The sequence below is a fragment of the Bufo bufo genome, chromosome 4, assembly GCF_905171765.1.
Source record: "Bufo bufo chromosome 4, aBufBuf1.1, whole genome shotgun sequence".
Taxonomy (NCBI): domain Eukaryota; kingdom Metazoa; phylum Chordata; class Amphibia; order Anura; family Bufonidae; genus Bufo; species Bufo bufo.
Genome location: NC_053392.1, coordinates 434,686,649 through 434,713,744, shown reverse-complemented (window position 1 = coordinate 434,713,744; position 27,096 = coordinate 434,686,649). Strand labels below are relative to the sequence as shown.

General features: G+C 43.5%; 1 protein-coding gene across 3 annotated transcripts in view; it reads left to right on the top strand.

The window, feature by feature from the left end:
* Nucleotides 1-27,096, top strand: part of SNX9 (sorting nexin 9) — a 254,249-nt gene that overhangs the window by 124,395 nt on the left and 102,758 nt on the right. For 2 of the 3 annotated variants that reach the window (XM_040429364.1, XM_040429363.1), the window contains exon 4: nt 7,635-7,742. The exons of the other annotated variant lie outside the window; for it this stretch is intronic. In XM_040429364.1, coding sequence (XP_040285298.1) covers nt 7,635-7,742 — 108 coding nt within the window. The remainder of the gene's footprint in view (nt 1-7,634; nt 7,743-27,096) is intronic. 3 annotated transcript variants of the gene reach the window in all.

The window sequence follows — 27,096 nt, the reverse complement described above, 5'->3', positions numbered from 1 at the left end:
GTCATACGTCATATGACTGAATATTTAAGGACCTGCGAACTGTTAAAACCTGTGATCGGTTGTTATGGCAACCTGGAGTAGGACCTGTGAGCTTCTATTGGCTAATAAGGGACATGTGACCGTGTAAATGGCAGTTCGGATTTAAGTGAAAGGGTTGCTGGCTTCTATTGGCTAATACAGGTAATTTCTTTTTAAATATCTCAGGAACGGTAAGTCCTAGAGAGCTGAGACCCGGTCTAAAACCTTTTCCGGACACCTGGTGTACCTGTGTGTCTGCTGAGCTGTGTATCTAATCCTATCCTGTGTGATACTGTCTGCTGAGCTGAGTATCTAATCCTATCCTGTGTGATACTACCTGCTGAGCTGTGTATCTAATCCTATCCTGTGTGATACTGTCTGCTGAGCTGTGTATCTAATCCTATCCTGTGTGATACTGTCTGCTGAGCTGTGTATCTAATCCTATCCTGTGTGATACTGTCTGCTGGGCTGTGTATCTAATCCTTGCTGAGCTGTGTATCTAATCTTATGTTGTGTGATACTGTCTGCTGAACTGTGTATCTAATCCTATCCTGTGTGATACTGTCTGCTGAGCTGTGTATCCAATCCTATCCTGTGTGATACTCTAATCTCAGCATCTGCGCCGTGCGCTTCTGTATTCGGCACAGGCGCTGTGACTGTCGGACCGCTCCCTGCGCCGGCATCTTCACTGCGGTCCGACAGTTACTGCGCCTGCGCTGAAAACAGAAGCGCACGGCGCAGGTGCTGGAATTCGAGATTGAGCGAGGTTGGCTGTCAATCAAGAGGAGCGGGGTGGGCTGGAGGGACGCGGTGGGCGGCATAAATAGTGAGTAGACGGAGCCTCTAGGTGCTGAAAAGACGCCCCTATAGCACCTAGAGGATCATTTGCATATCAATAAAAGTATGTTTTTAAGCTTAACGGCAGCAGACAAAGGTGATACAAGAGCACTGTTAGGTAGAGCAGACACTAGCAGATCGCTAGTGTCAGTCAGTGAAAAATCTCAAAATCTGGTGGTAGAAACCCTTTAATTAGAGCATCACACATTACACTGAGCAATGCTCTGCTATGGGCATCTTTCCTAGGCCTATCAAGAGAACAATACAGGGAGTGCAGAATTATTAGGCAAATGAGTATTTTGACCACATCATCCTCTTTATGCATGTTGTCTTACTCCAAGCTGTATAGGCTCGAAAGCCTACTACCAATTAAGCATATTAGGTGATGTGCATCTCTGTAATGAGAAGGGGTGTGGTCTAATGACATCAACACCCTATATCAGGTGTGCATAATTATTAGGCAACTTCCTTTCCTTTGGCAAAATGGGTCAAAAGAAAGACTTGACAGGCTCAGAAAAGTCAAAAATAGTGAGATATCTTGCAGAGGGATGCAGCACTCTTAAAATTGCAAAGCTTCTGAAGCGTGATCATCGAACAATCAAGCGTTTCATTCAAAATAGTCAACATGGTCGCAAGAAGCGTGTGGAAAAACCAAGGCGCAAAATAACTGCCCATGAACTGAGAAAAGTCAAGCGTGCAGCTGCCAAGATGCCACTTGCCACCAGTTTGGCCATATTTCAGAGCTGCAACATCACTGGAGTGCCCAAAAGCACAAGGTGTGCAATACTCACAGACATGGCCAAGGTAAGAAAGGCTGAAAGACGACCACCACTGAACAAGACACACAAGCTGAAACGTCAAGACTGGGCCAAGAAATATCTCAAGACTGATTTTTCTAAGGTTTTATGGACTGATGAAATGAGAGTGAGTCTTGATGGGCCAGATGGATGGGCCCGTGGCTGGATTGGTAAAGGGCAGAGAGCTCCAGTCCGACTCAGACGCCAGCAAGGTGGAGGTAGAGTACTGGTTTGGGCTGGTATCATCAAAGATGAGCTTGTGGGGCCTTTTCGGGTTGAGGATGGAGTCAAGCTCAACTCCCAGTCGTACTGCCAGTTTCTGGAAGACACCTTCTTCAAGCAGTGGTACAGGAAGAAGTCTGCATCCTGCAAGAAAAACATGATTTTCATGCAGGACAATGCTCCATCACACGCGTCCAAGTACTCCACAGCGTGGCTGGCAAGAAAGGGTATAAAAGAAGAAAATCTAATGACATGGCCTCCTTGTTCACCTGATCTGAACCCCATTGAGAACCTATGGTCCATCATCAAATGTGAGATTTACAAGGAGGGAAAACAGTACACCTCTCTGAACAGTGTCTGGGAGGCTGTGGTTGCTGCTGCACGCAATGTTGATGGTGAACAGATCAAAACACTGACAGAATCCATGGATGGCAGGCTTTTGAGTGTCCTTGCAAAGAAAGGTGGCTATATTGGTCACTGATTTGTTTTTGTTTTGTTTTTGAATGTCAGAAATGTATATTTGTGAATGTTGAGATGTTATATTGGTTTCACTGGTAAAAATAAATAATTGAAATGGGTATATATTTGTTTTTTGTTAAGTTGCCTAATAATTATGCACAGTAATAGTCACCTGCACACACAGATATCCCCCTAAAATAGCTAAAACTAAAAACAAACTAAAAACTACTTCCAAAAATATTCAGCTTTGATATTAATGAGTTTTTTGGGTTCATTGAGAACATGGTTGTTGTTCAATAATAAAATTAATCCTCAAAAATACAACTTGCCTAATAATTCTGCACTCCCTGTAGAGCTGTAATACAGATTCTGCAGTCTATCATACTAACAAATCTCGTTTTCCCTCACAGCAGCAGTAAACTAACTATTGTTTACCTGTCGATATAGGAGGTTTTTTTTTCTCTTTGTGCTGACTGTAACAGTAGGACTAGATTTTATATTTAATCTTTAATAACATAGTACTTCCGAAATGAAAAATAAAGTGCTCTCCAATAAAATGAACTCTGCTTTAAAGGGAGTCTGTCACCTAATTTTCACCAATATAACTAAGAGCACTGCCCCACAGAAGATTGCAGACACATTCCAGACATCTCTGTGTACTTGTGTCTGTATTCTATATCCAGGAAAAGCACTTTTATTCTGCTAAAAAACAGCTCCCAAGTGACCAGCTGAAAGTAAAAACAGCTTTCACTCCTGACTTGATTTATAAGGGCTGGTGCCGTTTAAAAGGTTGGAATGCCAGCTTTCAAACAAGATCAGGCCCATATTTCTAGCTGGTACCAATCCTGAGATATGAGCAGCTAAAGCAGCCCTCCTATCTTCAGTCTGGTTTGCTTTGGGCACTTGGAGCAGCAGAGCCGGGCACTTAGGAGCTGTTTTCCAGCAGAATAAAAGGCACACAGTGCACACAGGTATGTCTGGGATGTGTATGCAGTCTTCTGCAGTACAGTGCTCTTAGATTGTGAAAAAGAGGTGATAGACTCCCTTTAAATGTAAATAATTAATATATCTATATACAGTATGTGTCTAATTCTGTATACATTCCTCATCATTGAAATTGCAACACCAAGAAGGACAAGCCATAATGTTATACAAATCACAGAAGTGGCAAGTGTTGCTAAGATCTGCAAATGATTAAATTTCCAAACACCTAGCTCCAATCTGTGGCATGTGGGAGGTGCATAAGAGCCAGATTGAAAGCATAGTTTTTTTTAGCCTCCAAATATCAAGTCATGTGGGATGATTGTACAATGCCTCCCAGTGGCGTAACTACCAGGGAAGCAGCTGCTTCGGGGCCTGGGCTGCCAAGGGGGCCCGGCGCCCCGGCAGCGTGTGTGACAGTTTTTTTTTTCAAGTTAGTTAAATATCGATTCTTGTCTTAATGTTCAGGGCCCCTTCACAGCAGCAGCGGCTTCAGCCCTTCAGCCGCTGCTGCTGTGAAGGGGCCCTGAACATTAAGACAAGAATCGATATTTAACTAACTTGAAAAAAAAACTGTCACACACGCTGCCGGGGCGCCGGGCCCCCTTGGCAGCCCAGGCCCCGAAGCAGCTGCTTCCCTGGTAGTTACGCCACTGGGAGGCATTGTACAATCATCTCACATGACTTGATATTTGAGGCTAAAAAAACCTATGCTGCTGCTGTAATTCTGTATACATTCCTCATCATTGAAATTGCAACACCAAGAAGGACAAGCCATAATGTTAGCAACACTTGCCACTTCCGTGATTTGTATAAGATCTGCAAATGATTAAATTTCCAAACACCTAGCTCCAATCTGTGGCATGTGGGAGGTGCATAAGAGCCAGATTGAAAGCATAGGTTTTTTTAGCCTCAAATATCAAGTCATGTGGGATGATTGTACAATGCCTCCCAGTGGCGTAACTACCAGGGAAGCAGCTGCTTCGGGGCCTGGGCTGCCAAGGGGGCCCGGCGCCCCGGCAGCGTGTGTGACAGTTTTTTTTTCAAGTTAGTTAAATATCGATTCTTGTTTTAATGTTCAGGGCCCCTTCACAGCAGCAGCGGCTGACCAGGCCCCCTCGCTAATGTGATCTAATCTTACTGTCTCCTAAAGTCTCCTGATGTGTCTGGGATTCGAACCCACAACCTCCAATGTATCAGAGGCAAAGCATTTACCCAAACAGCCATAAAGGCTGCATTACAACTGATTGAAAAAATATGAGACTTCTACTGTTATAGCTGGCTAAGTGTACATCTATACACATGACAGCTGCCCCAACACACCCAGCACTGCTATATCTCTATATGACAGCTGTGCCAGCACACTCAGCTCTGCTATATCTCTATATATGAGAAGCTGTCATGTGTATAGATGTACACTTAGCCAGCTATAACAGTAGAAGTCTCATATTTTTTCAGTTAGCAGCAAGGCAGCTTTTATGGTCTTGTAGTTAAGGGTGGGTCGTGGGTTCGAATCCCAGCAGAAACTTTTCTGAAATACAAGCACTGACTCCATATATGGACATACAGGGCGGGACACAGGAAGAGGCTGCATCGCATCGCTGACATGGAGGTAAGTAGAAGTGTTTATTTATTTTTTTAATACCCGACTGTTACTGCCATGGGGGGAGCGGGAGGCACTTGATACTGGCACATGGGGGGAGGGGGGTTGGCATCTGATACTGGCACCTGGGGGGGAGGGGGGGTTGGCACCTGATACTGGCACATGGGGGGGGGAGAGGCACCTGATACTGGCACATAGGGGGGGAAGGGGCACCTGGTACTGGCACATGGGGGGGAGGGAGAGAGGCACTTGATACTGGCACTTTTTTTGTGGGGGGGGGAGATGGCACTATGATACTGGGACATGGGGGGGAAGAGAGAGGCACTTGATACTGGCACATGGGGGGGGGGGTGACACTATGATACTGGCACATGGGGGGTGGGAAGGAGAGAGGCAGTTGATACTGGCACATTGGGGGGGGAGATGGCACTATGATACTGGGACATGGGGGGAGGAGAGAGGCACTTGATACTGGCATGTGGGGGGGGGGGGTTTGGCACTTGATACTGGCACATGGGTGGGTTTGGCACTATGATACTGGCACATGGGGGGGAGAGGCACTTGATACTGCCACTTGTTTTGGGGGGGAGATGGCACTATGATACTAGGACATGGGGGGGAAGAGAGAGGCACTTGATACTGGCACATAGGGGGGTTTGGCACTATGATACTGGCACATGGGGGGTGGGAAGGAGAGAGGCACTTGATACTGGCACATTGGGGGGGGGGGGATGGCACTATGATACTGGGACATGTGGGGGGGAGGAGAGAGGCACTTGATACTGGCACATGATGGGGGGGCATCTATGGGGACACTTACTGGCACATTATTGGGGGGCATTATGGGGGACACTAGGCCGGCAGACTATCAGAGGCCGAACACTGAGGGGCATCTACTGGGGCACTATATATGGGGCATTTTATACTGGTACATTATGGGGGGCACTAGCAGGAAGGGGGGAGAGGAGCACTATGGGGGAATTTACTGGGGGCACTATATAGGGGTATTTTATACTGGGACATTATGGGGGCACTATGGGGACATTAGCTCAACTGGGGGCATTACAAGGGGGTATTTTTGCACTGTCACATTATAAGGAGGATTATTACTACTGGGGGGGGGGGGGGCATTATAGTGGGCTTTATTACTCCCCCATGGTATGACCCCCTAGTAGCAGCACCAGCCTCTCCCTGCTCTGCTATCCCTCTGCCCCTTCTCCAAATCCTTATTATGAAATCTTTCTCATTAGGATAAAACACAACATCAGCTCCGCCGAGCCCCCGGCCAAGTGTTGAAGTGGTGTCCGAGATCCCCAAGGGTCAAGTAACTGTAAGTTTTCATATGAAATATGTTTATGTTATACACATATAGCATCCACTGTGCCACACAATATACAGTATACCGCTACACTGTGCCAAAGGAGTGGGGTTTACACAGGAGGAGGGAGGTGCGAAGCGCGCTGGAGGGGCCCTTACAAATATTTGCTGTGGGGCCCAGTCACTTCTAGTTACGCCCCTGATGCCTCCTCTTCGACATGCCAGTTATTGTCACTTGTCACAAATTGAGAGGAACAGAATCCTTCAACTGAGATACCTTGGTTTATCACTTTGGCAGATCACTACACTTCTAGGCTGAGATGTCTGTGCTGTTCAATGTTGGATGTCCTTGTGGTTGGGAGAACAATGAGGCGAACCTCTGCATGGACGGATTGTCTGTTTAGAAGAATGGTGATTTGTTCTGAAAGTGGATGTGGCATTCCAAGCCTAGGGCGGCAAGCCATGTCTACACAAATCCTCAGAAGGCGTTGCACGACATAGAGCTACAAGCCAGACGTCCAGCTACAGTTGTTCCATTGGCCTCATGCCACTGCAATCAAATTGCTACTACAGGGATTATGATGTGGGTTGGCACAATGTACGGTAATCGACCCCTCTTGTCTTTATTTCAGGTACACTAACAGCTGAGGGTTACATTGGCATGCTTGTTAAACCAGGGGTACAGCCATTTCTCCAAATGGTTCCAGGGGCCTTTTTTTTCCAACAGGACAACAACAGACTGCATGTTGCTTGTGCTTCTGAAGCAGCCTCCATGGCCCAAATGTGCTACCATGGCTTGTGGCATCTCCGGGCTTGTCTCCTAGTAAGCATATCTTGGACGTCATTGGTTACAATTGCAAATGGCCCTGCCAGTACCAGTTCTTGATGATTTGCGTGCCCAAGTTAGTAACCTCGTTGATAGCATGCCAAGGCATGTACCGTAAGTGCATGGATTCTGTGATTCGTGCTCACACTTAATACTGAAGAAATCGAGATGTTTTGAATATTTTGTTTCCATTTTTTTAATCCTTTGTATATCCAGATTTCCGGAATTCCATGACTTTTCCTTCTGTGTTGCAGTTTCAATGTTGAGGAGAGTGGATAGATAGATAGATGGAAAAATAATTTATATTTAAATATAATCTATCACATTATACACTACTCTTTATTGGGGGTTATGATCACCCTTCAATCCAGCAGCTTGCCTGCGTGATAAATGCCATTTGCTGAAATAAAACAACCCCTTGAAGCCTTATCTTTATATTAAATTGGTTGTTATGGCTGGAGCTAGATATGTATAAATTATGTTTTTATGATAGTTTAGTAATTTCATGTAGATATTGTCCATTACAATTTGTTGACTTTGTTTTTAAAATTATTGTTACTCCTTTGTTTTTTAGTTGATGTCACATGGTGCTCCTTCCAGTAATTCAGCTGCAGATTTGGCCTTTTTTGATTCCCTTTCTGGTGGTTCTGCTCAGAATGCTGCAACCAATAATGGTGAACCGGTACGTTTGTAGCGAGAACCTTTTCATCGAAACTTATTGTCTATAGGTCATTTCTAAGCTCCAAGATGCTCACACTTCAGTATCTTCTTACTAATATAAAATACTGAGTTGGGCACACCTCATTGGGAAGGATTCATCCAGTGTATTGCTGTAGATATGTTATTGGATACTGGGAAAAATTGTATACAAGGGGTTAATCACACCTTATTAGGAAAGTCTCATATAATGTATTGGTATGAATAATAAATTATTTTATTGTGCACATAAAACCATTGAAACCATGTGGCAATTATTAAAAATAAAATTACATGTGTAACAGAATACAGGGAATATCAGAAATATTAGATAATAGGGACCGTGGTAAAATAGAACCGTGGTGTGATTAGGTCCCTATAATGGATATTTCCGATATTCTTCAAACCGCATGTATTTATTTGGCCATATAGCAACTTGATTGAATATTCAGGAAGATGTATCTTTTTTGGGGGGGCGCAGATACATCTTCCTGAATATTCAATCAAGTTGCTATATGGCCAAATAAATACATGCGGTTTGAAGAAAATCGGAAATATCCATTATAGGGACCTAATCACACCACGGTTCTATTTTACCACGGTCCCTATTATCTAATATTTCTGATATTCCCTGTATTCTGTTACACATGTAATTTTATTTTTATTAATTGCCACATGGTTTCAATGGTTTTATGTGCACAATAAAATAATTTATTATTCATACCAATACATTATATGAGACTTTCCTAATAAGGTGCGATTAACCCCTTGTATACAATTTTTCCCAGTATCCAATAACATATCTACAGCAATACACTGGATGAATCCTTCCCAATGAGGTGTGCCCAACCATTCTGAATTTTATGTTCACTCTTTACTCTATAGACTGGGTGTGTCTATATTAGTTGGTGGCACCCACTCCATATATAACAATTAGATGAGCCATCACAAAAAAAACTTATCTTCTTACTAATGTTTTGTTATATCACCTTATGTAGTTTTACTTATACTCCATTTGATATGTGCATACAAGTAGTATAAATAGGGTGTTTTTTGTTTCCCTTATGAAACAAATATTAAGTTGAATACAGCCCTATCAACATTTTAATACATTTACGGGGCCCTAGTTACCATATGTTATGCAGGTGCTCTCTACATGGCTATCAACCACTTACTAACCAGGCCTCAAAAAACCTTAACCCCTTTGCTACCAGTGCCATACATGTACAAAGCTGAAGCAATGGGCAAACATGTCCCCCTCTCGCGTGTGCAGCAGGCGCAATGGCCAGCGGGTCTCCGCTGTTTTAAACAGCAGAGACCCGCGGCAAATGACCACGACCGCCAATAATGCACAAAGCTGTAAAAAATACCTGTTTAAATATATAAGGAATTAAAAAAATATAAAAGTTGAAATCAATAGTTCCAGACTCTATTTTTAACAGTCATATCTCCTGTTTAGCTTGGACTAATGCTGTCATGTTAGTCTTGTATGAAAGCCTGGAATGTCCGCTTTCAAACAAGACTAGTTGCATGCTTCTAGCTGCTGCCATTCACAGGTTAAGTACTTTTCCCACAGCCGAAGCTGAGCTTGGGCAAAACAGTTAGGTGGATGAAGTCCTCGTTCATCGGGTGATCCTGTCATTCATCACTGATCATAGTTTCTGGGCAGAAGATCGTGTGGTCTAAACAGCAATCTGCTGCTCAGAAACTATGAATCGTCATCATAGAGTGAAGGAAATCTCTGTATGTAAATGCAGCAGTCTCCTTTACTGAACAAGCAGTCAACTGTCTGGAACAAACGCTTCCTTCTTGACAATCCGCTGCAGAATCGTCCCGTCTAAATCCACCATTAATCCGCACACTCGGTCGAGACTTATGCATATGTGTATTAGGGAGTCAGGAGAGATGGCTGTTTGGCCAACAGCTATCTTATGTGTAAGGGCTGTATTACACCAGCAGATTATCTGACAAATTTCTGTCCAATCAGACCAATAGTTGGTGTGTGTAACAAAAGATCTGTGTGTGTAAATGGTCATCTGACCAATGATTGGTCAGAAAATCTGTCGGATAATCTGTTAGTGTAATACATCCCTAAGGCCAGCATTGGTTTGTTGTGTTGTACCAGTTTACTTTGGAGAAAATTGAATACACGTATACTTGAATGTCGGTGCTTCAAATTAGTTTCTGTACAGTTTACAGTTGCTTTTGTCAGGTATAGCTGCAATATTACTGGAATATGTGTGGGATTTTAGACTAAGTGAATAAAACTTAACAAGGGTTTTATTTAAAATGTAGAAATGCAATATACTGTGCTAGTAAATCAGAAGTTAGAGCAACAACCAAAGTTTGACGATTGATTGGTTTTCAAATATTGGCAGTTTCTGATTGTCTTTGTCCTGGTTCCCAGAAAATAACAGACCACTCATTTTATCAGCATGTTTAATCAATAAGAAAGTGCCATTTGTGTTATAAACTAATTGAAAAGTGACAACCAACCCCACTTTTTTCATTTGTTGCTTCTCGTACACCAAACAAGTTTCACTTGACCTCAATGTACCCTAACCTGTTATACAAAAACAATTTTCTTACTGTAAGAATATTCAAACTCTGTATCTCTTTATTAGACTGTTTACTTTGTCTTGGATTTCATATTAATGTGTAATTATGCATAACTCATATTTTAGCATTTTTACGTGCTTTCTAATAAAACTTTCATTTACTATAAAGGGGTTTTCGGATTTGCATCAACACTCTCTAAATAATTATTAAAGAAGCACTCCCACAAAAAAAATTATACTCTGACCTGTTAGAAAGGTACATGATGTAAACTGTGGTGAAGGTAATCTTTCTTTCCAGTGACTGCATTTGTGAGTTATAACCTCGCTTTTGATCCTTAGCTGTGTCATGTGACCAGCACTCTGCCTCTCCAGCTGACACAGGACAGGAAGTCAGTTACTCCTCTATGCATTCCTATGAGACTGACATTGAGGCTCTCATAGGAATACATAGAGAAACTAGCTTCCTGTCCACACATAAGATGCTGTGTTATTTGGAAAGTCAGAGTGCTGATCACATTAGAAGAGAGGTTATAACTCACAAATACAGTCACTGGTAAGAAAATTACTCCCACTACAGTTAACATCATGTACCTTTCTAACAGGTCAGAGAATAAAAAATGTTGTGGGAGTGTTACTTTAACCGCTTGCCGCCACGCTAACGCCGAAAGGCGTCATTTCTGCGGCGCTCCCAGGTCACACTAACGCCAATAGGCGTCATCTCGCGTGAGCCGAGATTTCCTGTGAACGCGCGCACACAGACGCGCGCGCTCACAGGAACGGAAGGTAAGAGAGTTGATCTCCAGCCTGCCAGCGGCGATCGTTCGCTGGCAGGCTGGAGATGTGTTTTTTTTAACCCCTAACAGGTATATTAGACGCTGTTTTGATAACAGCGTCTAATATACCTGCTACCTGGTCCTCTGGTGGTCCCCTTTGTTTGGATCGACCACCAGAGGACACAGGTAGCTCAGTAAAGTAGCACCAAGCACCACTACACTACACTACACCCCCCCCCCGTCACTTATTAACCCCTTATTAGCCCCTGATCACCCCATATAGACTCCCTGATCACCCCCCTGTCATTGATTACCCCCCTGTCATTGATTACCCCCCTGTAAAGCTCCATTCAGACGTCCGCATGATTTTTACGGATCCACTGATAGATGGATCGGATCCGCAAAACGCATCCGGACGTCTGAATGAAGCCTTACAGGGGCGTGATCAATGACTGTGGTGATCACCCCATATAGACTCTCTGATCACCCCCCTGTCATTGATTACCCCCCTGTAAAGCTCCATTCAGACGTCCGCATGATTTTTACGGATCCACTGATAGATGGATCGGATCCGCAAAACGCATCCGGACGTCTGAATGAAGCCTTACAGGGGCATGATCAATGACTGTGGTGATCACCCCATATAGACTCCCTGATCACCCCCCTGTAAAGCTCCATTCAGATGTCCGCATGATTTTTACGGATGCACTGATAGATGGATCGGATCCGCAAAACGCATCCGGATGTCTGAATGAAGCCTTACAGGGGCATGATCAATGACTGTGGTGATCACCCCATATAGACTCCCTGATCACCCCCCTGTAAAGCTCCATTCAGATGTCCGCATGATTTTTACAGATGCACTGATAGATGGATCGGATCCGCAAAACGCATCCGGACGTCTGAATGAAGCCTTACAGGGGCATGATCAATGACTGTGGTGATCACCCCATATAGACTCCCTGATCACCCCCCTGTAAAGCTCCATTCAGATGTCCGCATGATTTTTACGGATGCACTGATAGATGGATCGGATCCGCAAAACGCATCCGGACGTCTGAATGAAGCCTTACAGGGGCATGATCAATGACTGTGGTGATCACCCCATATAGACTCCCTGATCACCCCCCTGTAAAGCTCCATTCAGATGTCCGCATGATTTTTACGGATGCACTGATAGATGGATCGGATCCGCAAAACGCATCCGGACGTCTGAATGAAGCCTTACAGGGGCGTGATCAATGACTGTGGGGATCACCCCATATAGACTCCCTGATCACCCCCCTGTCATTGATTACCCCCCTGTCATTGATTACCCCCCTGTAAAGCTCCATTCAGACGTCCGCATGATTTTTACGGATCCACTGATAGATGGATCGGATCCGCAAAACGCATCCGGACGTCTGAATGAAGCCTTACAGGGGCATGATCAATGACTGTGGTGATCACCCCATATAGACTCCCTGATCACCCCCCTGTCATTGATTACCCCCCTGTAAAGCTCCATTCAGATGTCCGCATGATTTTTACGGATGCACTGATAGATCGGATCCGCAAAACGCATACGGACGTCTGAATGAAGCCTTACACGGGCGTGATCAATGACTGTGGTTATCACCCCATATAGACTCCCTGATCACCCCCCTGTCATTGATCACCACCCCTGTCATTGATCAACCCCCCTGTCATTGATCACCCCCCTGTCATTGATCACCCCTCTGTAAGGCTCCATTCAGACATTTTTTTGGCCCAAGTTAGCGGAATTATTATTTTTTTTTTCTTACAAAGTCTCATATTCCACTAACTTGTGTCAAAAAATAAAATCTCACATGAACTCACCATACCCCTCACGGAAACCAAATGCGTAAAATTTTTTAGACATTTATATTCCAGACTTCTTCTCACGCTTTAGGGCCCCTAGAATGCCAGGGCAGTATAAATACCCCACATGTGACCCCATTTCGGAAAGAAGACACCCCCAGGTATTCCGTGAGGGGCATATTGAGTCCATGAAAAATTGAAATTTTTGTCCCAAGTTAGCGGAACGGGAGACTTTGTGAGGAAAAAATTAAAAATATCAATTTCCGCTAACTTGTGCCAAAAAAAAAAAATTTTTATGAACTCGCCATGCCCCTCATTGAATACCTTGGGGTGTCTTCTTTCCAAAATGGGGTCACATGTGGGGTATTTATACTGCCCTGGCATTCTAGGGGCCCCAAAGCGTGAGAAGAAGTCTGGTATCCAAATGTCTAAAAATGCCCTCCTAAAAGGAATTTGGGCACCTTTGCGCATCTAGGCTGCAAAAAAGTGTCACACATCTGGTATCGCCGTACTTAGGAGAAGTTGGGCAATGTGTTTTGGGGTGTCATTTTACATATACCCATGCTGGGTGAGAGAAATATCTTGGTCAAATGCCAACTTTGTATAAAAAAATGGGAAAAGTTGTCTTTTGCCAAGATATTTCTCTCACCCAGCAAGGGTATATGTAAAATGACACCCCAAAACACATTCCCCAACTTCTCCTGAATACGGCGATACCACATGTGTGACACTTTTTTGCAGCCTAGGTGGGCAAAGGGGCCCATATTCCAAAGAGCACCTTTAGGATTTCACAGGTCATTTACCTACTTACCACACATTAGGGCCCCTGGAAAATGCCAGGGCAGTATAACTACCCCACAAGTGACCCCATTTTGGAAAGAAGACACCCCAAGGTATTCCGTGAGGGGCATGGCGAGTTCCTAGAATTTTTTATTTTTTGTCACAAGTTAGTGGAAAATGCTGATTTTTTTTTTTTTTTTTTCATACAAAGTCTCATATTCCACTAACTTGTGACAAAAAATAAAAACTTCCATGAACTCACTATGCCCATCAGCGAATACCTTGGGGTCTCTTCTTTCCAAAATGGGGTCACTTGTGGGGTAGTTATACTGCCCTGGCATTCTAGGGGCCCGAATGTGTGGTAAGGAGTTTGAAATCAAATTCTGTAAAAAATGACCTGTGAAATCCGAAAGGTGCTCTTTGGAATATGGGCCCCTTTGCCCACCTAGGCTGCAAAAAAGTGTCACACATCTGGTATCCCCGTACTCAGGAGAAGGTGGGGAATGTGTTTTGGGGTGTCATTTTACATATACCCCTGCTGGGTGAGAGAAATATCTTGGCAAAAGACAACTTTTCCCATTTTTTTATACAAAGTTGGCATTTGACCAAGATATTTATCTCACCCAGCATGGGTATATGTAAAAAGACACCCCAAAACACATTCCTCAACTTCTCCTGAGTACGGCGATACCAGATGTGTGACACTTTTTTGCAGCCTAGGTGGGCAAAGGGGCCCATATTCCAAAGAGCACCTTTCGGATTTCACAGGTCATTTTTTACAGAATTTGATTTCAAACTCCTTACCACACATTCGGGCCCCTAGAATGCCAGGGCAGTATAACTACCCCACAAGTGACCCCATTTTGGAAAGAAGAGACCCCAAGGTATTAGCTGATGGGCATAGTGAGTTCATGGAAGTTTTTATTTTTTGTCACAAGTTAGTGGAATATGAGACTTTGTATGAAAAAAAAAAAATAAAATAAAAAAAAAATCATCATTTTCCACTAACTTGTGACAAAAAATAAAAAATTCTAGGAACTTGCCATGCCCCTCACGGAATACCTTGGGGTGTCTTCTTTCCAAAATGGGGTCACTTGTGGGGTAGTTATACTGCCCTGGCATTCTAGGGGCCCGAATGTGTGGTAAGGAGTTTGAAATCAAATTCTGTAAAAAATGACCTGTGAAATCCGAAAGGTGCTCTTTGGAATATGGGCCCCTTTGCCCACCTAGGCTGCAAAAAAGTGTCACACATCTGGTATTGCCGTACTCAGGAGAAGGTGGGGAATGTGTTTTGGGGTGTCATTTTACATATACCCATGCTGGGTGAGATAAATATCTTGGTCAAATGCCAACTTTGTATAAAAAAATGGGAAAAGTTGTCTTTTGCCAAGATATTTCTCTCACCCAGCATGGGTATATGTAAAATGACACCCCAAAACACATTCCCCACCTTCTCCTGAGTACGGCAATACCAGATGTGTGACACTTTTTTGCAGCCTAGGTGGGCAAAGGGGCCCATATTCCAAAGAGCACCTTTCGGATTTCACAGGTCATTTTTTACAGAATTTGATTTCAAACTCCTTACCACACATTCGGGCCCCTAGAATGCCAGGGCAGTATAACTACCCCACAAGTGACCCCATTTTGGAAAGAAGACACCCCAAGGTATTCCGTGAGGGGCATGGCAAGTTCCTAGAATTTTTTATTTTTTGTCACAAGTTAGTGGAAAATGATGATTTTTTTTTGATTTTTTTTTTTTTTTTCATTCAAAGTCTCATATTCCACTAACTTGTGACAAAAAATAAAAACTTCCATGAACTCACTATGCCCATCAGCTAATACCTTGGGGTCTCTTCTTTCCAAAATGGGGTCACTTGTGGGGTAGTTATACTGCCCTGGCATTCTAGGGGCCCGAATGTGTGGTAAGGAGTTTGAAATCAAATTCTGTAAAAAATGACCTGTGAAATCCGAAAGGTGCTCTTTGGAATATGGGCCCCTTTGCCCACCTAGGCTGCAAAAAAGTGTCACACATCTGGTATCGCCGTACTCAGGAGAAGTTGAGGAATGTGTTTTGGGGTGTCTTTTTACATATACCCATGCTGGGTGAGATAAATATCTTGGTCAAATGCCAACTTTGTATAAAAAAATGGGAAAAGTTGTCTTTTGCCAAGATATTTCTCTCACCCAGCAGGGGTATATGTAAAATGACACCCCAAAACACATTCCCCACCTTCTCCTGAGTACGGGGATACCAGATGTGTGACACTTTTTTGCAGCCTAGGTGGGCAAAGGGGCCCATATTCCAAAGAGCACCTTTCGGATTTCACAGGTCATTTTTTACAGAATTTGATTTCAAACTCCTTACCACACATTTGGGCCCCTAGAATGCCAGGGCAGTATAACTACCCCACAAGTGACCCCATTTTGGAAAGAAGAGACCCCAAGGTATTTCGTGATGGGCATAGTGAGTTCATAGAAGTTTTTATTTTTTGTCACAAGTTAGTGGAATATGAGACTTTGTAAGAAAAAAAAAAAAAAAATCATCATTTTCCGCTAACTTGTGACAAAAAATCAAAAGTTCTATGAACTCACTATGCCCATCAGCGAATACCTTAGGATGTCTATTTTCCGAAATGGGGTCATTTGTGGGGTGTTTGTACTGTCTGGCCATTGTAGAACCTCAGGAAACATGACAGGTGCTCAGAAAGTCAGAGCTGCTTCAAAAAGCGGAAATTCACATTTTTGTACTATAGTTTGTAAATGCTATAACTTTTACCCAAACCATTTTTTTTTTTTACCCAAACATTTTTTTTTTTATCAAAGACATGTAGAACTATAAATTTAGAGCAAAATTTCTATATGGATCTCGTTTTTTTTGCAAAATTTTACAACTGAAAGTGAAAAATGTCATTTTTTTGCAAAAAAAATCGTTAAATTTCGATTAATAACAAAAAAAGTAAAAATGTCAACAGCAATGAAATACCACCAAATGAAAGCTCTATTAGTGAGAAGAAAAGGAGGTAAAATTCATTTGGGTGGTAAGTTGCATGACCGAGCAATAAACGGTGAAAGTAGTGTAGTGCCGATTTGTAAAAAAGGGCCTGGTCTTTAGGGGGGTATAAACCTGTGGTCCTTAAGTGGTTAATGAAGGTAGCTGTCATTTTATGATGTGTTTGTTTATATTTATTACACCTATCTTCTGTTGTAGGATGTTGTCACATCACCATGTCCATGCAGCTCTTACTTATTTCCTGTGATTTTATACCCATTGGCATTTCAAATCAGCAACAGGGGCAGTGATAGGGGAGTGTCTATGTAATTAGCGGGGTGGGCGGGAGCTATAAACGGGGTATTATTAGGGACTATATGGGAACTGTGGCAGAACCAGAGTAATTAATTTAACTGGTGAAAATGGGTCAGGAGAGTCCACATTTAAAAAGAAAAGCTTGAGTAAGATGTACAAGAGATGAGCATCTATATGAGCATACCTAGTGAAAAATATTAGGAGTCTTGGAAAACCAATTTAAAGTGACAACCCATATGGCTGTACTTCATGTTATCCCTTGATGAAAATGGGTGCTGCAAAAAATGACTAAACCCATACAGAAGATGAGGTTAGCATCACACTAAAATGAATAACAAATGCCCCACACCCAAAAGCTAAATCTATGCATTCAAGAAATGTTTGTGCATTAGGCAACTAGAGTAAATAATAAACATATGAAAAACATGAAAATAGATAAAAAATAAAATAAAATGTAAGCAGTACAAAATTAAAAACTCTTAAAAGCTGTTTGGAACTAATTAGGCCTTTTGTTAGAATGTTTGTCTTTTTTTCCCCTTGCCTCCATGTATTGGTTAGATAAAAATGGGTTGTGTTTTAAAATAATATACATGAACATGAAGGTTTATAGTAATATGTTGAAAGCTGATAAGTAATAACATGATTTAGACCCTACATTCCTATTACAATAAGATGCAGATAGGTAAATAAAATAACATAGTATTCCCCCAAAACATTACCTAGGTCTCTCACCCAGTTAAGCCAGTACTCTGCTTTGCACTGATGAGGGGTAATCACCCTGAAACAGCTGTCTGCAGACGAGATGCTGGCTTAATTATTATTTAAGTCATGTCTCAAGGCCTGTTCAAAAGGTCAAACATTGATTTATAGGATAGCTACCTTACATGTGGTGGCATTAGTGGCAGAGCTTGTTAAGATACATTTGCATTCCTTTTTCCCAGAATTCCAGAGGAATGTTGCCTGGCCTATAAGGCTTCTCACGCCGCTTAGGTGCGCTCCATAAGGAGAAATAGTTGCCTACTACACTCAGAGCTGGTGCAAGGATTTTTGCCACCCTAGGCCAAAGCTAATTTTGCCGCCCATTGACTCCGCCCATTGACCACACCCCTTTCCCGCCCCTTTTTCAGCCACCTATTGCATGCAACATTTAACTATGGTCGTGTACCCTGTGCCAGTCTATGGTCGCGTACCCTGTGCCAGTCTGACTATGGTCATGTGTATATATAATATCCAGCCATTGTCTGCCACCTAGTACCATCCCAGTGATGCCAATCACTCTGCACTGTTCAGCAGGTTGGCACACCAAACACGAGCAGTGCCACTTATTCACTGCCAGGCGCCATTCAGCCACTGTCTGAAATGCTGTGCCACCAGGGCAACATAAAACAGTATGCTGCCTTGTGCCCTCTGCCAGTCTGGCACTGTCCTGCACCCTGTACCATTCATAGCCCTTTAGACAGTATGTGCCACCTATTAGGCTCCATGTGCCACTGCTGGGCACCCTGTGCCAGTCAGAATCTATGGCCCCTAGTCAAGCGGCAGGTGTGCCCTGACCCCTGTACACAAGTGTGTGCCACCCTGCTGCCAGTCACTGTCCTGCAGCCTCTGACACCCTAGTGCAGGTTGTCAGAGTGCGGTTGCTAGGGGTGCTCACCAGGTTCTGCTCCTCGCTGTGCTCCAGGTCCACATTGCCTTGGCTCTTGCCAAGATCATGTGTCTTTGGCGCGTGATCCCGCGAGACCCACCTCTGGAGGTCACTGGTCTCGCGGGATTGCGCGCCCGAAGTCAGGGCCGCTGCAAGGATTTTTGTCAACAGAAGCAAATGTACATTTTGCGCCCCCCCCCCCCCCATCATTTCACATTTCTGCCCCTCATGATTCATGTCCATTTCTTGCCCCCCCCATGTGCTAATTTCATAGTGCCATCCTCTCCCCCTGCCCCCTAATGTGCCAGTATCAAGTGCCTCTCTCCTCCCCCCTCCATGTGCCAGTATCATAGCACCAAAATGAGATTTAAATACACAAGGGTCTCGTAGCTGTGTCTCAGCTGCGACAGCTGCGTGCCGCTCTCTCTGCCCGAAGTGAACTCATCGGAGCGCATCGGCCGGCAAGTACAGGAAGAGAAGGAGGTCAGATGGATGACAAGTAGGGGGCGGGGCGCAGGCGGCGGCCGGCGCCCCCAGGCAGAGTATGTTCTACGCGGTTGCCTACTCTGCTTATGGGTGGCGCCAGCCCTGACTACACTCCTTTTATTGAAGCCAAAAATGTAATTAACTGATAAATTCCAGTCTAAGTAAAATAAACCTAACTAAATACATATTAAAGGCACTCTGTGAAAGAAGTGTATGTGAAGAGAAAAACTTTTCATATAAATAATATTAAATGAAAAAAAGAATTATCAAGTCATTATTTTCCATTTCAATAGATTTTTAATTAGAGAAAAGAACTTACAATGACAAAAGAAGAAAAAACAAATAAATGTCTCAAGTACAAAAATGACATACACACAATACCATGTTTTTCACTCCCTAAGATGCATTGGACCATAAGATGCGCCTAGGATTTAGACAAAGAAAAGAGAAAAATATTTTTCATCAGTCCTCAGATCAAACTGCCAATCTTCATCAGACACCCAATCCTCATCAGACTGCCAATCTTCATTAGACCTTAGATCAGACCAGGGCTGTGGAGTCTGAGTCTGAGGCAATTTTGGGTACCTGGAGTCTGAGTCGGCAAAAAATGAACCGACTCCGACTCCTACTAAATTTAAATTGGAATAAAAATTAAAAAAAAGTAAGTTTAAATGTCCCAATTCACAAAAAGTTATGATTAATTACCGTATTTTTCGCCCTATAAGACGCACCTGCCCATAAGACGCACCTAGGTTTTTGAGGAGGAAAATAAGAAAAAAAATATTTTGAACCAAAAGGTGTGCTTTTGGTGGGTTTTGAACTAATGGTGGTCTGTGGATGGCACTGTTATGGGGGCATCTGTGGATGGCACTGTTATGGGGGCATCTGTGGATGGCACTGTTATGGGGGCATCTGTGGATGGCACTGTTATGGGGGCATCTGTGGATGGCACTGTTATGTGGGATCATTGTGGGGGCATCTGTGGATGACACATATATAGCATCTTATCCGATTTGTCATCCACAGATCCCCCACTAACTTTTTGGCAGTCAAGAGGCCGGGCGGGCGGCGCTCGCAGCGTAGCTCACTACGCCACCCGCCTGCTTCATTCATAAAGTGGGCGGAGCAGGCGCGTGACGTAGTGAGCTACGCTACGAGCGCCCGCACACCCGGCCTCCTGACTGCCAAGAAGTTAGTAGTAAGTAGTACAACGCTAGATTTAAGATGATTGGAATACTTTAACAATACCCACAAGTTAGATATGATTACCGTATACTACAGTGAGCGGGGCCCGGTGTAGTAGAATACAGTGACTGCGCGGGCCCTGCTGCCATTACAGAAACAGATGCCGGCCCCCAGCCCCTCCTCCCTCTCAGCCTATTCACCGGACGGTTGCAGCATTCGCCCCATAAGACGCACTGCTATTTTTCCCCCCGTCTTATAGGGCGAAAAATACTGTACTTCTCTACTGTAAGAAAAAAGGCCAATGCATGCAGTGCGTCACGTTACCGCAAAACGAACACGTTAAGTGACCGTGAAGAAGCATGCTTTTCATATGCTTCACTATATGGCACGCAACACACAGTTAAGGAGCGGCAATACTTATACTTTCCATTGTGTTGTGTTCCGCTGTTACAGGGAACGCAACGCCCATGGTTAACATAGCCTCTCACTGATAACTGATTAAGTAAATATGTTTTTTGCAGGACTGGAGACACTTGTATAAGTGAAGGGAATGGATAGTCAATAGTTCAAGACTGAAGCTGTAAACCATTTGAAAGACTGATGTCATTCAGCTAAGGCTTTAAAAACTTGTAAACTCAGATTGGTAGCTTAAACTTTAAACACGACTATGGGATTCTACTAGGAAAATCATGTTTTAAAATAAATGCCCCTTCCTGGATCCTCCCACTGCCCTATCATCAGCAGATCAGCACACAAAGGAGAAGGCAGCAGCTTCCTAGCCAGTAGTTCTGTGGTAATGACATGTATGTTGCCTTTCTTTCCTTCAAGGAATGTATAAAATACATTTGCATATTAAATACAGAGGAGTCGGAGTCGGGGTGTCGGAAGTACCAAAAACGGAGGAGTCTGAGTCGGAGCATTTATCTACCGACTCCACAGCCCTGGATCAGACCCACAATCTTCATTATATCTTGGATCAGACCCCCAATCTTCATCGGACCTTAGATCAGACCCCCAATCTTCATCGGACCTTAGATCAGACCCCCAATCTTCATCGGACCTTAGATCAGACCCCCAATCTTCATCGGACCTTAGATCAGACCCCCAATCTTCATCGGACTTTAGATCAGACCCCCAATCTTCATCGGACCTTAGATCAGACCCCCAATCTTCATCGGACCTTAGATCAGACCACCATTCCTGATCAGACCTCAGATCACACCCCCATCAGACTTCAGATCAAACCTCTGTTCCTCATTAGCTCTCAGATCATACCTCCATTTATTATTAGACCTCAGATCCGGCCCCCCCGGCTCCAGATTTCTATTGATTATTACACCTCAGACCCCCACCATTTCTCATCAGACCTCAGATCAGACACCTATCAGACATAAGATAAATAAATTAACGTATCTCTCCAGCTCCAGGACATGAGTGGCTTTTCATGCACTCATTGCTCCCTAGTGTTCTCTGGGTGCCTCACTGCACTATGACCTGACATCACACAGCGCCAGGTCATACTGCGGGTACTATGTTCTGACACTGTACGCATTCAGGACAATGAAGCGCCAGGGAGCGATGAGTACAGTCAGCATGAGGAGCACTGTATTTACCACTCCCTGTCATACTGTATAGTAGTGAGCACTTTCATAATGGAAGCGCTCACTAGTATTCTCCCAGTCAGACGCACTACCATTTCTCGCGCGTATCATTGGGGGATACAGGAGACCATGGGTATAGCTGCTGCCACTAGGAGGCGACACTAAGCAGAAAAGTGTTAGCTCCTCCTCTCAGCTATACCCCTCCTGCATACACTGAGCTAATCAGTTTTAGCTTAGTGTCTGTAGGAGGCAGACCTACCTGCTTTGCAGGGCAACTGCTACCATTTTCTTTTCTTATTTTACTTCCCCTTTAGGTATGGGAAACAGAGACGCATCACCTCTCTGTTTTCATGGGGAGGAAGGCCTATGTCTGTTCCCCTCACTGCCCGACCTCCCCCCAAGAAGGCAAAGTGGACCAGGGCAGCCCAGCTCTCCTGCATCCCGCCAGCCATGGGGTCACCTGAATTTCTGCAGTCCTCACTACCACCTCGGTTCTATTGGCTGAGGAGTTGATCCTGCTGGTACCCCGAAGAGGATGAAGATGGGGTGAGTATGGTGAACACAGCACCAGATACTATATCTACTATCGTATTTCTCCTCTTTCACAGGTGGGGTGTTGAAAGAGACTGTACCTACTAGTGCCCTATACTCCTCGTCTGGTGGAATACGGGTGACACCACTGGATACTGCGGCTACTTCCGCATTATCACTTTCATTTTTGTGTGCTGGTTTTGAGCACCAGCATGGCAGCCTCTGTCCTCCCAGAGGGTTACCCCGCAACACTTGTGTGATTAATATATCCCCATCACCGGTGGGCCTCCACCTTACTCTGTTGATCATAGTACTTGACATCTTCAATATATAGTCCGTCAGCCCTAAAACAGAATATTGTGGTTACTATCAAACGAGTCGAGTGTTGCACTGACTCTGAGTACTCTATCCACTACTCCTCCTTATCAGGTTAAGGCCTCCCCCTCAGGTAGCGTATCTACCTTGGCACTGGCTTCGGTGGCTGCTGCTGTATAGCCCCATTCCCAGGTGGAGTGTTTATGCTAGCACTACTTAACTTGGCTAATACGGTATGGTACCATGGATCCTACTGTATTGCCTCCCCCTCGGGTGGGGTATTGTGCTACCTCTAGATACTGTGGCTTCTATTGTATGGCTCCTCTCTCAGGTGCAGTTTTGCACTAGCCCTAGTTATTGTGGATGCTATTGATCCCCCGATGACACAGTTTCTTCCTCTCAGACTTCTCCCCAGTGGCCTATAGCCTTTCAATTTATACCTCTGACTGGTTCCCTTTTTGTTTTTTTTCATCTCCCTTTGCCATCCTTTATCTCTTATTGATGAGTGATCATATTCCATAATTTTTATTCTCTTCTCATGCTGGATCTTTTCCAAAGGGGTGGCTACTCTCTGTTTTTCTCTTGCAAATTGGTCCCCAGACGCCGCCTCATCTACCTGGGAGATCGCTACAGGACTGGTCTTCCACCATCTGCCCAGTGATTCCTTCCAGATTACTAAGTTTTTTTCCTGTGTTGAAAAATCCTATCCTGATACTTACACATTTGGTAAGGCCTTGTCTGGGACCCCTTGTTACTCGTTTGCCGGGTCTCATTCATACCCCGATTCTATTCTACAGACCCATTTCCGTGAGTTGACCTCCCTCAATTTTATGTGGGGCCTATTGTTATGCAAGACATCTTGGCTTTACAGTCCGAGCTTCCACACCAGTTTTGTGATCCTCGATATCCAGAGGAACCTTCCGGACATAGTCTTCAGTCGCCAGACGCGCTTATCTATCTTGTGGATATTTTGTGCTGCTATCCACATGTTCTGAAGTCTCTCGAGCCCTGGGGCTTCCTTTAACTGTACTTCCTCTTTCAACCCGGTCTAAGCCACTGCATGTTCTTCGCTCTCTGGCTGGCCTTTTGGGTTTTTGCTCTTCCTGTTCTATTCAGGGGTTCCTGTGCATCCTTTCTCCGCATTTTAAAGCGGGATCTTATGGCCAGCCTTAGCTTTGTTCTGGATTCTGTTCCCTCCCCATGGTACTGCTTTAGAACGTCCCATGGTCTCCTGGGTCCCCCAATGATACGTGCAATAAAATGAAATTTTTGTGCTTACCTTTTAAAATCCTTTTCTCTCTTAGTTCATTGCTGGCTCTTCCTTATTGGTCCCACCTGTTCGTGGTTCAGACCCATCTCCAGTTCTCTTCTTACTAGTGTTTTCTGTTGGTTTCTCCTGGCTGCTCCTACTGCTTTTGTACAAATTGATTAGCTCAGTTTATGCAGGAGGGGTATAGATGAGAGGAGGAGCTAACACATTTTTGCTTAGTGTCGCCTCCTAGTGGCAGCAGCTATATCCATGGTCTCCTATGTCCCCCAATGAACTTAGCAAGGAAAGGATTTTACAGGTAAGCACAAAAAATCCTATTTTTCCCCCCACTTTTGAGCGTGGGAAAAAAGTGTGTTTTATAGAGCAAAAAGTACAGTATGGTGAAATGTATAGTTTGGTATACGATGTACCCAAATTATCAAAAGAAATTTAAGATGCATATCGGTCAGTACAAGTTTCTGACAAAGTAGTTGGGGAAGTTTGTAGGCAGTTCTATAGTATATGAAAAGGGCATATGTATAGAACAACTGAGTATAGAACAGGACTGGAAAATCTTATTTAACTTGCGGTTATATGGGATATAGTACCATCTAAGATCTGTTTTGATGACTGATTCCTGATGAGTTATACATTTAAAGAACATCTGTCAGCATGATCAAATGTATTAAACAAGGCATACAGCAAAATATCAGTTTTATTTATGTATGTATTTTTTGTCTGTTTTATATGAATAAAGAAAAAAAAAAAAAAGCATACAGCCTGTAGGGTTGATTATGCTGACTAAAACGGTATCTTTCTTTTGTATGTATGTTGAATAGCCACAGAGATGGCTGCATTTTAATGATATGCAAATGAGCAAGTTTGAGCACCTGGGAACTGGCCAGAGCTCTTGAAGCACTGCTTTTAAAATGCCCCTGTTCTCTTTATACTCGTCTTCCCCTTTGTGCACAGAGTACGGTGGCATTACAGAAGCAGTGCTCCAAGGGCCTGCAGATGTTCAACATACAGGCGTGGGTTTCCTCCGGGTACTCCGGTTTCCTCCCACACTCCAAAGACCTACTGATAGGGACCTTAGATTGTGAGCCCCATTGGGGACAGTTGGATGATAATGTCTGTAAAGCGCTGCGGATTATAGCAGCGCTATATAAAATGCATAAAATAATAATAATAATACAGACAAAAGAAAGGTATAATTTTAATCACAACAAGAAAGAAAAGCTCAAGCCAGCTTTCCAGGCGATAGCCTCAGTGCACGAGACACGCTGCAGTTACTTGGATAATCCAATGTACAAAAATGTCCAGCACAAGAGTAAAATCTTCAAGCTTTATTTCATAGTGAATTAAAAATACATCTCCACAGATATCATATTCATGCCAACGCGTTTTGATTAAAAAATAAATCTCAGCCATGGCTGTCATGGCTAAGAGCTCTTTTTTTTTTTACTATGACATAAAGCTTGAAGATTTTACTCTTGTACTGTACATTTTTCTACATAATTTTAATCACATGATCAACCTACAAGGCAGTATGCCTGGCTTAATAGGGTTCAAAGTCTAGTTGCCAATCAGCTAGAGATTCTTCTAATCTTAGTTTGGCGTTCCTCATCCCATTTCCGCATATATACATTATGTGGAATTATAGACTTGTGGACTTTACATCTAGAGAATTATAAAAAGATAATGGAGATTCCTTTTCTTCTAGAAAAAAACAAAAACGCTTGTTCATATGTAAGGGTACTTTCACACTTGCGTTAAACTTTTCCGGTATTAAGTTCCGTACTAGCTGATCAATACCAGAAAAAAATGATCAATTTTATCCTAATGCATTCTGAATGGAGAGCAATCCGTTCAGTATGCATCAGGATGTCTTCAGTTCAGTCACTGTACGTTTTTTGGACGGAGAAAATACCGCAGCATCTTGCGCTATTTTCTCAGTCCAAAATTCCGGAACACTTGCTAAAATGCCGGATCCGGCATTAATTTCCATTGAAATGCATTAATTCCGGATCCGGCCCCAATTGTTCCGGAAAAACGGATCTGGTTTTGCGGTCTGCGCATGAGCAGACCTTTAAAAATGTGAAAAAGATAAATACCGGATCCGTTTTTACGGATGACAACTGGAGAAACGGAACCGGTATTGCTATGCATTTGTGAGACTGATCCGGATCCGTCTACAAATGGTATCCGTTTGCATACAGATTGCCGGATTCCGGCGACGGAACTGCCTGCAGGAATTCAACAACGCAAGTGTGAAAGTACCCTAAGGCTATATTTCCAACTGAGCCAGATTAGTCTGAAAAGTAATGTCCGTAAACTCTGCTCATGGCGCTGCTATTATGTACTTATCATTACAGGCAAAGTTAGTTTTAGATAACTGCGCAGTACGTCAAGGTTGTAGCTTTATTTGATGAATATGATAACAAAAATATGTACCTTTCAAGTGTTGTAAAAGAGTTGGAAGTTTTTTTGTTTTTTTTTTCTTTGAAGTGACCTACCCATAAATATTGGGACGTCGACACAATTCTAACATTTGTGGCTCTATACACCACCACAATGGATTTGAAATGAAACAAACAAGATGTGCTTTAACTGCAGACTGTCAGCTTTAATTTGAGGGTATTTACATCCAAATCAGGTAAACGGTGTAGGAATTACAACAGTTTGCATATGTACCTCCCACTTGTTAAGGAACCAAAAGTAATGGGACAATTGGCTTATCAGATGTTCCATGGCCAGGTGTGTGTTATTCCCTCATTATCCCAATTACAATGAACAGATAAAAGGTCCAGAGTTCATTTCAAGTGTGCTATTTGTATTTGGAATCTGTTGCTGTCAACTATCAAGATAAGATCCAAAGAGCTGTCACTATCAGTGTAGCAAGCCATCATTAGGCTTAAAAAACAAAACAAACCCATCAGAGAGATAGCAAAAACATTAGGCGTGGCCAAAACAACTGTTTGGAACATTCTTAAAAAGAAGGAACGCACCGGTGAGCTCAGCAACACCAAAAGACCCGGAAGACCACGGAAAACAACTGTGGTGGATGATCGAAGAATTATTTTGGTGAGGAA